The sequence below is a fragment of the Mustela putorius genome, unplaced genomic scaffold (genome assembly GCF_011764305.1).
Source record: "Mustela putorius furo isolate JIRA1106 unplaced genomic scaffold, ASM1176430v1.1 tig00000585_pilon_pilon_pilon, whole genome shotgun sequence".
Classification (NCBI taxonomy): Eukaryota; Metazoa; Chordata; class Mammalia; order Carnivora; family Mustelidae; genus Mustela; species Mustela putorius.
This window is the reverse complement of record NW_025421424.1, coordinates 2210033-2223378: the sequence shown is the minus strand read 5'-3', so window position 1 is coordinate 2223378 and position 13346 is coordinate 2210033. Positions and strand designations below refer to the sequence as shown.

Here is a 13346-nt window from a genome sequence, read left to right as displayed (position 1 = left end):
AATCCTGTGTGAGTACCTGAGGGATAAAGACAGACCAGTGACCAACAATGAAAATCCAGTATGACAGGTAGAATATTGTAGGTTCACATCTGGTGGACTATGAGTCCTGTCCCAGCTTAGGAGTGGGCAGGGAAGGCTTCCGGGAAGACCCCAAGAGATGAACTAAGAATTAAAGAACCAAAAGATTAATCTGGTAGAGAAGAGATATCTCATGTTTAGAGGTCTAAGGCTTTTTCAGACATAGGGAACAAGTAGAGGAAGGCAAACAATAAAGACCTGAGCCTCTCCCCCCAAGACAGGAACTTGGGCAGGTGCTGTGGGGTTGCAGAAAAGATGGGCAGCATTGGCTCCTAAATCTAGTAATAGCTTAGATGAGAGAGGAAATGTAGGTCAAGGAATCAGCAATGACCTCAGTATCTTGGATCATCATGGGCTACTCTCAGATATAGGAAATACAAGAGAAGGAAAAGGAAGTTTGGTAGAGAAGATAAAAATGGCAAGAGATCAATGTAGCTGAAAGAGAAAGAGTTGTGTTCAGGTGGAGCACCCCCACAGCTGTTGATTACTTTAGGACCCTAACTGATTAGCAGGATGGAATTGCATGGAAATATACTTTCTCCTGTTGAGCTCTCCCCAAAGCTAAGCCAAAATTCTACTGTGTGCAGTTAGGTGACTAGTTTCCTAATCCCTTTCAGGATCCAGGGGGTCATGTGGTGGTGTCTCAAAGCTTGAGTAGCAGCCAAGGATATGAAATGCCAGAATCTGCCTGGAAATGTCAGCCCCAAATGCACTCTTCAGTTTAATTACTCTACTGGACTTGGGGATGGTCTTCCCCAGGACAGTGCCTCTAATCGAAGCAATTCTTACCTTATAGGAAAAATTGGCGGGAAATTATTCAGGTAATCCCATAACTAATTAGCTATTGCTATTTCTTAAAGTTTCATAACAATACTGAATCAAAGAAAAATGGGATCCCCCAAACTTTCATCTGAAGTAAACAAAACAAAACAAAAACCTCAGTCTCTGGGGCCCAATTAAAACCTACAGACCATTAGCAGTAGAAAAATATGAATAAGGCAGCACTAGTTTTCATTTTAGTCAAAACTAAAAATATACATAGATGTCTTTACTAATTAAAACTCAGGTAGAATTGCCTCTCAAAACAAATGCAGAATTAAGCACTTACTTGTTCTCAAGTCTATTCTCTCAGATCCCATGGGCTTCCAAGTCCCTCAAAGACAGAGATCCTATGTTGTCCATTTTGCCCCAGTTCCTCTCACAGTAGTACACATAAGTGCTCATAATATGTTCTGAATAAATGCTGAATGAAGGACATATATGTATGAATTGGAGAAAGATGCATAATTGTCTAGGTCTTTCGGAGAACCCTAGGCCGGATCAGTTAAATGCTACAGATGTTGAAGAAAAGATTCTGGTGGGGTGCCTGGGTGGCTCAGTTGGTTAGGTGTCTGCCTTTGGCTCTGGTCATGATCCTGGAGTCCCAGGATCGAGTCCCAGGATCGAGTCCCAGGATCGAGTCCCAGGATCGAGTCCCAGGATCGAGTCCCGCACCGGGCTCCCTGCTCAGCGGGGAGTCTGCTTCTCCCTCTGCCCTTCACCCCACATTCTCTGGCTCGCTCTCTCTCTCTCAAATAAAGAAATAAAATCTTTAAAATAAAAAGAGAAGATTCTGGTGAACGTAACAGCTTAGGGTGAGCTACTCTACACATCTCACCACATAACCCAGGAACCTGGAGATGTGTGAAAAAGTGTTTATGGAAACAAGAATTGAAAGGAAGACTTCTTTGCAAAATAATACCTTGTACTCTTGCAGTGCTTTAGGCTTTTCAGAACACTTTTAAGTATATTATCTCATTTGATTCACAAAGCAGTCATGGGAAACAGCCAAACCAGTCATTATTATCCCCCATTTCACAGATGAAGAGACTGAGATAGAGTTTAAGTGCCCTGCCCAAGGTTAAATAAGTAATTAATGACAGCTGAGACAAAACTCCTGCTGTTTCTGACTGCTTATTCAGTCTCATTCTACTGTCTCTTCCTGCAACAGTAATGAAGCACATCCAAGACCATCTTTAGTGTGAGCACCTCTGGGCAGAGGTCCACCAGTTTCACCATATTGGTGAAGTCCACAATACTGGTACAAAACAAGCTGACTCACTGTAATTAAGAAGTCCAAGCAAGCAAATACAGTCTTTGATTTAAACACATTTTTTGAGAGCCTATCCTCTGCAAAGCACATCCTTGACTCTGTGGCAATACAGACATATAGAGAGAATAGACTTGAGAACAAGACCCAGCCCCTGTTCTCTGGAGATTAGAGTACATTCTGGAAGGCCAGTATACAAATAACATAGATACAACAGAGATAAAGCATGGGGCTGTGGGAAAGTAGAGAGCATTGTGATTAATTCTAAGGCTACTTTCATTTCATCCTGTCCCCAGCCTACAAGATATGAATGAACTGAGGTGGCCTATACAAACTGGACTGTAAACAGTTTGAACATAGGAACTATCTCTCATTCATGTTTGTAAACCCCACAGTAGTTGGTTGTTTGTCTTGCATGGAGCATGGAGTAAGTGCAAAATAAAGACCCACACTCTGAGAGGTCCACCAGGTTCAGTCAAACAGAGGACAATTTCCAGAAGACAGGAGCTCATCTTAAGATTCAAACTAATTCTGAGAATTAGAAGCAATCAACTCTTCAACTAATTGTCTCTGCTCTGATTAAGGGTATAAACAATATAAGAAATTATAATTTGGGCTTCCTGACATATTGTTACCCTTTTAGGAATGTGACTATTTTAATGTAATTGATGTCAAGAACAGGAAAATCTGGGGTGCCTGGGTGGCTCAGTGGGTTAAGCTTCTGCCTTGACAGGGTGATCTCAGGGTCCTGGGATAAAGCCCCACATGGGCTCTCTGCTCAGCAGGGAGCCTGCTTCCTCCTCTCTGTCTCTGCCTGCCTCTCTGCATACTTGTGATCTCCATCTGTCAAATAAATAAATAAAATCTTAAAAAAAAAAAAAAGAAAGAAAAGGAAAATCTGAGATTGTCCTTATATAATGAACTGTTCCTCATGCATGTACTACCTGATGAATGGTATCTTAACAAAGAATCCAAAATTCTCTGCCATCCATGAGGTAATCAGGAAAGCTTACCTATAGGAATCCTCACTTTAATACTACCTAACTTAAAATTTTCTAAGTATTTTATGCTGGGAGGTGTTACAATTCAATTACTAAATCGAAATATACATTTTATATATAATGACACAAAAAAAGATTGGTTTGTATGCACCAGGACATCTCCCCAGTTCAAAAGGAGCATAAATCCACAACTGTGTAATTATCAAACCACAATATTATTGGATGACTCGCAGTGCTTCAGTCACTAAAATGGTTATGCAACTATAGATATTTATGCAATGTTAAGGTGTTTTGTTCTCAGAGACTATCCAGGTGTTTCTACCCAACATTCTTATATTCTTCTCTCACAATTAGCCAAGAAATTCTTGAGCAGTGAGGTCCCAGCATACAGAAAGTTTCCACCTTAAAGTATGAAAAAAAATCTTCATCCTATCTGAGGACAGATCACATCTAAGTCCCTTGAAGCAGAAGAAAAGGGAACATCTTCTTATTATGTGGAATTCAAAGTGGTTAACTAAGTATGAAGGGGGGCATCACAAGTAAGGAAAATAAATCTCACTTTTTAAAGTAAGCATTAAAAAATCTTCTAAAGTAATTCATCAGGAGATAATTAATGGCTGGCAACAGGTATTTATAATGGAAGCGTACATGGCCTTAACGATAGGGTTTGCTTCTGAAAACATTCTAATTAAAAAGGGAAAGAGTAATTTTATAGGAAAGTACAAATCAGTGGTGTGTATGTGTGCTAATGTGTGCAGAGACAGAGGTGGTAATTGCTGGGCTCAGAGCAGGTATCTGGTGCTGCAGGTAATGACCTTGTAAAATATACAAATAGGGTTTCCAACAAAGCTGAAAGTACATCATTATTACTCATGAATGTGGGAAGGAATGTAAAAATTGGAATTTAGAAGGTGAGTGGTGGTTGTACCTGATCTGGATACTAACTTGTTTTTGTTTTTAATCATTTTGATTTTTGTTAAGAATAATGTAATACGACTACTCTGCTCTCTTGCTCAGATTACTGGTCTAAGCATTTTTCTTGCAAAACTTTGACTTTTTCCCTTTTATCCCACTTGTTAAATGTCTAAGCAAGAAAAGAAGAACAGATGCTAGCAAGACAGAATGGTTCCCACGTTAAGATCTACATCTGAGTCCAGGAAAATACACCTCATTGCCTAGAAGGGCCCTGTGGACAGTTCACACCTCTTTTGGTTTCTTTTGCAAGATATAGTTACCTCAAAAGAGCCTTCCTTAATTGAACTTTTATGGTCTGGAAGATTTGCCTGTCTACAGATGACTATCATTTAAAAGTATTTATTAAAGGCAGCGGTTGGGGGCATAGATCTTCTCTAAGGGGAAGAACGAATAGCAGGCACACAGACTGATTTGAGGAAACTCCACAAGCTGCAACTAGGAGACAGCTTTCAAGTTTCAAAAAGCAAAACTCGGAACATGCAAAAGATAGTGTAGTTCCTTATCCACCCCTTGGGGTCTTGAAGAGGAAAGGGAAGTAAGAAGAGTTGAAAAGAAGAAAGACAAAAGAGTGGGAGAGGAAGGGGAAAGCATGCTCTGGAGTAATACACACCTGTTTGGGGGGGGGTGGGAAGTAGCACAAATACATGCAGAAGAAGAACCAACATGGAGTTCCTCCTTGCATATTTCCCTCTTCCCTCCTCAAGTCCTGGAGTGAACTCATAGCATTGCTCTTAGAGATGAGAGAGAAGCACCCTGGGGACACCTCCCTGAATTCCCTCCAAAGAAGTAAAAGTCGTTCCCTCTATCGTAAATATTTATGGATAATAATAACATTCATCACATTAATAATGATAATGGCAGGACATATTAATGGAGCGCTGTCAGTTAGGCACTGTATTAAGCACTTTATCTGCTTTACTGTTCGTAATGCTCCAGTGAGCTTATCAGTAGGTATGAGGATTCCCACATCACAGGCAGAAAGTGAAGCCTGAGAAGTTGCCCAAGAGCACACAGCTGCTAGTCAGAGGCACAGCCTGGGTTCATCTGACTACCTCCAGTAGCACACAAGTGACTTCTGCAAAGTCTGTATGCCTGCCCTTAGGTCTCAGCCTCAGAGATTCAACCCCACCCATTGTTTGGACTACTCAGCTGAGCACGGGATAAGTTATCCAGTAATCATTTATTGTAAGCCTGGTCTCCCAAGTTTATTGAAACAAGGGCCTGATCACATACCTCCTTTGTGCTCCCCTACAGCATGATGCCCAGTCTCTTGCTTGCCAGCCACAGGCTCTGGAACAACTCAAGGATTTCCTGTCCCTGCCTCTGCCACTCCGATGAGAGAAGCTCAAATAATTCTACAGGTTGGTTCCACACTACAACTATTTATTTTTAAATACTCTCTTCTAAACATATCTAATAAAAGACAAAGGCAGTAGGGGAAGAACCAATTCTATTTATTTCTATATTTTTATTTAAATATATATTTTTCTGCCGGGCGCGGTGGCGCGCGCCTGTAGTCCCAGCTACTCGGAAGGCTGAGGCAGGAGGATCGCTTGAGCGCAGGAGTTCTGGGCTGTAGTGCGCTATGCCGATCGGGTGTCCGCACTAAGTTCGGCATCAATATGGTGACCTCCCGGGAGTGGGGGACCACCAGGTTGCCTAAGGTGGGGTGAACCGGCCCAGGTCGGAAACGGAGCAGGTAAATATATATTTTTCTAATTAAAGGAAAATCCCCTATGATACCATTGCTAATAACATTTTGGTATATTTTATTCAGGTGTTGCTTCATATGCACCTTTCAGAGCTGTAATCATGACATACATATAGTTTGTATCCTGCTTCTAAGCTCGAATTCATATATCTTAAATCTTTTCCTGTGTTGTCCTATGTAATATTGTTATTGTCTGTGTTATATTCCAGCATTGATGATAGGTAGAGCTAGAATGCTTTCTGTGTTGGTATTGGGATCTGTATCCAGAATCATCCATTGTATTGCAGAGACAGTGCCTGAAGACAGTCCACCCATACTGCTCCCATTGCCAAAGACAGTGGAGTGAATGGGGGGGCCTGCAGCAGCTATAATGGATCAGCACCAAAGAATACCCCTAGCCCCACTGCTGCTCCCTAACCTGACTACCCCACCCCCAACTCTAAGGCATGTGCAGGCCTCTACCACTCTCCTCTGGCCTCTTTCCTTCTTTCTGTTCCCTGTTTCCTCCGCAGCAATAGGCCTCACTTCCCACTTCAATAAAGACATCTCCTAGCTCAAATATCCCCTCCCCTGTAAAACTGTCCCTAGCCTTCCCCGTTTCTAAATTGGCAGACCAACGAAGAGCTCCCCAACCTCTCTCCTTTAACCTTACAACTTATGTCTTATGTTCCCACCTTTCCTTCCTGCCCTTCTCTCTCAGACACGAGTCTTTCCTTTATTCCAATGTTAATCCTTCTGCATTGACGTTGATTTCATCCCCTCCTGCCTTTTCCAAAGCCATCTTGCCATTCATTATCCAACTGCCCCCACTCTCATTGTCATGCATTTCTTCCCTTCTATAAATCTGATCTTCTCAGCCAATAATTTTCTCCCAGCCTTAATGCACACGTGTGCCCACACACAATTACTGTCAATTGTAGACTCAAACAAATTTCTCTTTAAATTTCTTTCAATTTCAAATTTCTCTTTCATAAACCTCTTAAAAGAGTCATTTCTCCCTGGCTGTTCTTATTTCCTCAACCCATTACAGCTTTCTGTTTCTACATTTATTGAGCATTTACTACGTGAAAACAATGGGGATATAGAGATGAACCAGGCAGTCCCTGCTCCTGAGGAGCTTCTAGCTAGTGGGGAAGACAGTAAACCAAACAATACAGTATAATAAAATAAATGCCATAATAGGGGTATGTGCAAGAGGATCCATTGAAGGGTTTCCTGGAAGAAATTAGAAAGATTTCAGTGGTGTTTGAGTTGGGCACTAAACAATGAGTTCAATATTGCCAGGTAGAGACTATCTACATGTATCTATACATAGAGAGAGAAGGTTGGAAGAGCATACAATTGACAGAGGGAACAACTTACTCAGAGAGCTGAGAAACCATGATATTGATGAGTGTTTAGGGCATCAGCTCAGTTTTGGAAGAGCTGGTTCCTGATAAGCACTGTTTATAGAAGAGATGGAGAAAGATTTGTTCAGCCCAGTAGTTCTCAAACTTTGGCATACATCAGAATCACCCAGGATGTACTCCACTCCCAGAGCTTTGTGGTGGGGTATGGGATGCGGCTGGGTAGTTTGCATTTCTAGCAAGTTCCCAGGTGGTGCTGATGCCTTTGCTCTGGAGATAACAGTTCGAGAACCACTGGATTAGCAACATGGCTTTGGCTTAAATTATTCTAGTGAAATCACTTTTAGGTGTCACCAAAGACCTTCAGCTGCCAAATGCAATGAACTCCTTCTCAGTCCTCATCCTCTTTGACCATTTTCAGCATTTGACGCAATTGATGATCTTCTCAACTGGTCTCCCAGCTTTCAGTCTCACCTTCCTTTGTATATTCACTATACTGAAATCCAGAGGACTACCCAAAATATAAGTATAACCCTATCACTCTGTACTTAAAACCCACTAGTGGCTCCTATTCCCTGTAGTTAGCACCCAAACTCTATAAGCTGACTCAGAAAACCACTGGCAATGGGGCATTCGGGCCACATTTACTTGCTCTCCCTGCCCCCGTGTTGCACAGCCTATGTTCCAAAAACATCAGACGATAGTCGAGTCCCCAGACCCGCCTGTGGGCTCATGTGCTCTTCAGCACTACAAACGCACTTGCTTCTGCCAGGCACGCCCTTACTCCTTTCTCTCCTCCACCCAATCTTTCCCTTGACCTTTGGAATCCTAGCTCAAAGGTCATCCCTTCTGTGAAGCCTTCTTTGGATTTGTTGTGCCTTTCCCTGTGTCCCCCCACCTTTAGCTTCTGCATATTACACATACCATTTAACAACTAGTTGAACATATGATTGTGATATTGGGACCTTCTTGAGTACATGGTCTATTTATTATTTTTGTTATTCTCATACAAAACATTCAATATGGATGTGTTGAATGAGTATTCAACATAGGTACATAGTACATAGGATACATAGGTTATATAGGACACAATAAATAAGTAGTGATTTAGGTAGACACCCACTGCCTACCCAGTGGAACCTAGGGGCGGGTAGGCAGGCAAAGAGGAGGAGGACATAAAACAAACTTCATTCATGAGCAAGGGTCAAACATGCTACCTCACAGCCCTCTGACTCTCTGACTGAGATGTTGAACCACAGACTTTTATTTCACATGACTCTCTCTTTCTTTGATGACACACCAATTTGTCAGCTGCATGGACTGGGCAGTTATGCAGCTGCCTTTCTTGCCTTCGGCAAAATACTCTCCAAGGGACTTATTCTGAGCTAAAGATCAACATCTGTGGAGACTGAGCAGGAAACACGTTGGTTGCTTGGCTTGGTGAACAGACCACCAGCAGGCATCTCTTTACCTTTCATTCCTGTCCTACTGCTGAAGGAATGCTAGCGATTCTCTGCCTTTCAGAAGAACGGATCCTTTCCATGTTTCTCTTGCTCTTGCTCTCCCTTTTCTTCCCTCCCTCTCCTTCTGCTTTACCCCTGTACTTTCTGATTGCTGTGGTGACCAGAAATAAAACAGGCCTGGATTTCTATGTGACCAGCTTGCATTCTCCTCATTCTCTAATGATACCATCATCTTATGAAAGCATCTAGCTGCTAGTGAGCTCAGAACCCCCAGGCCTTTTATCACCTAGCTTTTTCCATTTCTGGGTGCAAATATCCCTATCCCTATGAGAGTAGGGATTTTTCAGTGATTCATATATTCTAGGTGTTTTACATACATGATCCCATTAGATCCTCACAGCATTCCTACAACGTAGATGTCTTTATCTCCATTTAACAAATAAAGATGTAACATTGTGTGTCAACTACACTCAAAAAAAAATTTCTTTTAAACCCTGAAGATAAAGATACTGAGGCTCAAAGAAGTTAAACAACTTACCCAAGCTCAACAAGCTAATAAGTGGTAGGGGTGGGATGAATAAGTGGTAGGAATAGATGAATCCATGTTGTAATAATTCCAAAGTCTCTATGTTTTCCATTATTTATGTCATCTTGGAGAAATGAAGAGGCTGAAAGTTACAGAGTCAGCCAATGTTACATTAGGGACTGAGTTCAGGTGATTGCCAAGGTAGCCTACAAATATCTACTATATCGAGGGAATTATTCAAATGGATATGTTTGATGTTCTAAGAATTTACAAAACTTAAAAAATATATTGAGGCTATGATGTGAAAATGACCCAGATCCGGAAAAGCTGTCTAATTATCCATCAGTGTCCCTTATCCTGATTCTCCTTGTAGTCTATGGCCCTTTCCAGTTCAAGCACCTAAGTAGACCTTCTTCCCTATCTGCTAAAGTCACTCCCACTCAAAGCAGTGTTTTAGAAATCTTCCCTTCCCTCTTTCTTTTCCTTTTGGAGCACCAAGTATGACCAAAAAGGAGGAACAAGACCATGACTACAGGCACAACTAGTTTGACATATAAATGATTGTTTGTTTATAAAGCAAAGCCAAATTCGACAAAACAGTGATTTTTTTTTTTCCTTTTCTGGTCAACTTGTCACTTGAAGAGTAGGTTTTCCTGAATATTTCCCTGCTCAATTGGTGCTCTTGGCATTGTGAATAAACAGAGTTGATGATAACATCCATCAGAGAGCTAAGCACACAAAGTGGGTGATAAAGTCAACAAGAAGCTGAAAACAAGATTTACCACGGATAAGCTGCCAAGAGTTGGCGCTAGATTCTAAGTGGACGCTGTGGCTCATCCATCTTCCCCTGTCAGCTTTCCACCCCAACAGTGTCATCTCTGCTTCAGCACTCACTACAAGAGAAGGAAAGCAGGAGAGAAGAGCTTAGGAGTCAACACAGAAGATGAGTACATAGCATAGACAATGTGACTAAGATAAAATGCAAAGACTTGTTGATAAATTCTCAATGAATGCTATAAGAGAACCAAGAAGAATATTTTAAAAGTCAAAATAATCAACCAAATAAAGATGATACTCTAGGAGAACAAGTAGATGCAAATGATTGCTGGGCTTCCTTGAGCAACATTTTGTTTCGTGTCCTAGCCTACCTCAAGCCCAGCTAAGGAGGTTTTAGAGTCTGTCTATTGTCCAAAGACTTGAAATTGTTTTCCTTGAATTATTCCCAATCCTGTATTTTCCTTGCCTCTCTTTTCAAAAGTAGGTTAAGGATGTTCAGATTTCCCTCAAGCATCTTAATGAGTTAGTCATGATTACAATTGCATCTTTTAAATTGCCCAACCCGTTGAAAGGCTGCCATGAAAGGAGCTTCTACAAACACAAGCTGGACTGTGTTTTTCATTTTCTTATGTTGCAAAATGTGAATGAGGAGTTACCTCCAACTACATGATTAGCATAAAAGGTGCTATAGCAGAGAGGAGGTAGGTGGGCTACTGTTTCAATGGAAAATGTTGCTATTGTTCCTGCAAGAAACAGGTACATTGAGTCTCAAATAAGGAGAAGCTTATGGGTTTCACATAGCTCAGGGAACATAATAAATTCTCAAAATTTGTTTGCTAGCTTGGAATCTTCTCCATGATCTACACAGTCAAGTAACCACTCTGTTTCCTCACTATCCACACTTCTTGTGTTCTTCTTGTGGCTTGAATTTCAGCTTCATTACCTAACATGGTGTTTCTGAAGCTTTTTTTTTTTTTTTTCATTATAGCCCTCCTAAGGAGACTTTTCAGACATTTTAAAAGTGCTCTTCCACATAATACCACAGATATATTGTTTTATCAGTTGATGTTCTGTGTTTACATCTGTACTTTATATATTAAAAAATTAAGTTGTTTTTCACCCCCTGAGAATCATTCTTATTCCTGTTGAGTATGCGTGACCTGTCAGACCACAGTAGTTTGATTTAGGACACAACAGAAGCAGATCACAGAGCTAAATGCTAGGTGAAATCAATTTGGGAAGAAAACCCAGGAAGATGGTAGGCATAGGAGTGTGTCTAGATTAAGCGTAGCATGGGTCAGGACAGACAGCTGGCCACAAAGTTTAGCCAAATGGGACATAGGTTGTAAAAGACAGTTTTGGTGGAAAACAGAACATGGTTCAAGGCAGGAAGAGGCAGGAGAATATTGGTCCACTGGGTCAGAGAATGCCTCATACAGAGAAATTCCAATATCCAGAAAAGCTCCAGGGAAGGGAAATTCCTCTCACGTCTGTAGCCAGACTAGACATTTGCCTTTAATTCTAAAGCGTTCTTAGACTGCCAAGCTGAATGTGCCCCATTGTTGAAAATCATAGGGGAACATGTCAGATTGGTCCCCGTATTCCTTAAGAACTACCCACACCTCCCAGTACTTTGAACCGTCTGTATCAGTTGAAAGAACCAAGCCTTTCAATCTCACCTGGAACTGTACTATGGGGTTTATGTCCTCAGGCATTCATCGGGGAGATTGGATAAGAAGTCTGGTTTTCCTTTTCAAGTCATTTATCTTCTGGAGATCCTTCCTCCCCTAACCTAAAAACAGGAGCAGACCCAGGGCCCTGGCTGAGTACTCTCAAAGCTGTGCTTCCTGAAGCCCTTAGGATCTCTTAAAGGTCAAGTCCAGCAGCCTTTCTCATTGATTTCCAAGGTCAGCATCTCAGTGGCATTTGGTACTGTTGCTCACACTCTTCTCTTTAATTAGAAGTCATTCGGACTCTGGTCTTCATCATACTGTTTCCTTGAGTCTTCTGAACATGCTTTACAAGTGCCTTCTTAGTCTCCGCTTCCCTCCTTTTCTTTACTCAAGGGCATCCTTTATCTTTGGTTCATTTCTATTGCCTTCCGTGCCCATCCCCCCATGCTGATTTTTTCATATGTTCAATTTAAGTTAATAAATGTTTGAGGATGTGTTTTGTGCTGGTATAAACAAGATATGGTCCTTGTATACTGCTGTAGAGGAACAGATGTGTATATAACTAAGTGAAACATAGAGTGAGATATGAAATACAGATATTTATAAAATATTTTAGCACCCCAAATGAGGAGGTGATTAATGCTGTCTTGAAGAGATCACAAAAGACATCACAGAGGAAAAATCTTTTTAATTTGTTCCTTGAAGAATGAGTAAGGATTCATAAAACAGAAAAGTTGAAAGAAAGGCATTACAGATAGATGAGGATGGGAAAGGAACGGCATGATCAAGAGAGGTTAGGAAGTCCATGTGACTTGAGGGGAAATAGGGGCAGGTCATCACAATGCCTAGCACATTCAATTTTTTAAAATAAACATGGCTTATATGTCATGCACTGTGCTAGGAGTAGGCAATACAAAGATAAATAGGCTGTTCTCTCAAGAGCTCTTAGTACAGAGATAGACATATTTATTCAAAAAATTAATATATGTAATAGAAGCTAATCCATGTAGTGATGGTAGGATGTATAGGAAACAAAGTAGATGGTGACTAGCTCTGAGTGGGAGGATTAGCAGAGGATGCTTCAAAAAAAAGTGATATCTGGGCGCCTGGGTGGCTCAGTGGGTTGGGCCGCTGCCTTCGGCTCAGATCATGATCTCAGAGTCCCGGGATGGAGTCCCGCATCGGGCTCTCTGCTCGGCAGGGAGCCTGCTTCCTCCTCTCCCTCTCTCTGCCTGCCTCTCTGCCTACTTGTGATTTCTCTCTGTCAAATAAATAAATAAAATCTTTAAAAAAAAAAAAAGTGATATCTGAGCTGAGCTTTAAGAGATAAACAGGAGGTGCATGGTATGGTAGGTAGAATAATGGCTCCCCAAAGATGCCCATGTCTTAAACCTATTAATATGTCACCTTACTTAGTGACAGAGATTTTGCAGATGTGATTAAACTCAAGGAAGATGAGGGGCACCTGAGTGACTCAGTCAGTCAAGTGTCTTTCTTTGGCTCAGGTCATGATCCTGAGGCCCTGGGACCCAGCCCTGTGTCAGGCTCCCTGCTCAGTGTGGGGGTGGGGGGAGGGTTGCTTCTCCCTTGCCTTCTATGCTCCCCCGGCTCAAGCTCTTTCTTTCATGTTCTCTCTCAAATAAATAGATACAATCTTAAAAAAATTTTTTCAGGGAAGAAATAAAGATTACAGATTATCTGGGTAAA

The 13346-nt window shown here is 41.4% G+C and overlaps 1 protein-coding gene across 5 annotated transcripts in view; it reads right to left on the bottom strand.

Annotated features, from left to right (window-relative positions):
• NOTCH2 (notch receptor 2) overlaps positions 1 to 13346 on the bottom strand; it is a 199007-nt gene that overhangs the window by 172179 nt on the left and 13482 nt on the right. For all 5 annotated transcript variants that reach the window (XM_045081842.1, XM_045081844.1, XM_045081847.1 and 2 more), the window contains exon 2: positions 9972 to 10082. In XM_045081842.1, coding sequence (XP_044937777.1) covers positions 9972 to 10065 — 94 coding nt within the window. In that variant the 5' untranslated portion in view covers positions 10066 to 10082. The remainder of the gene's footprint in view (positions 1 to 9971; positions 10083 to 13346) is intronic.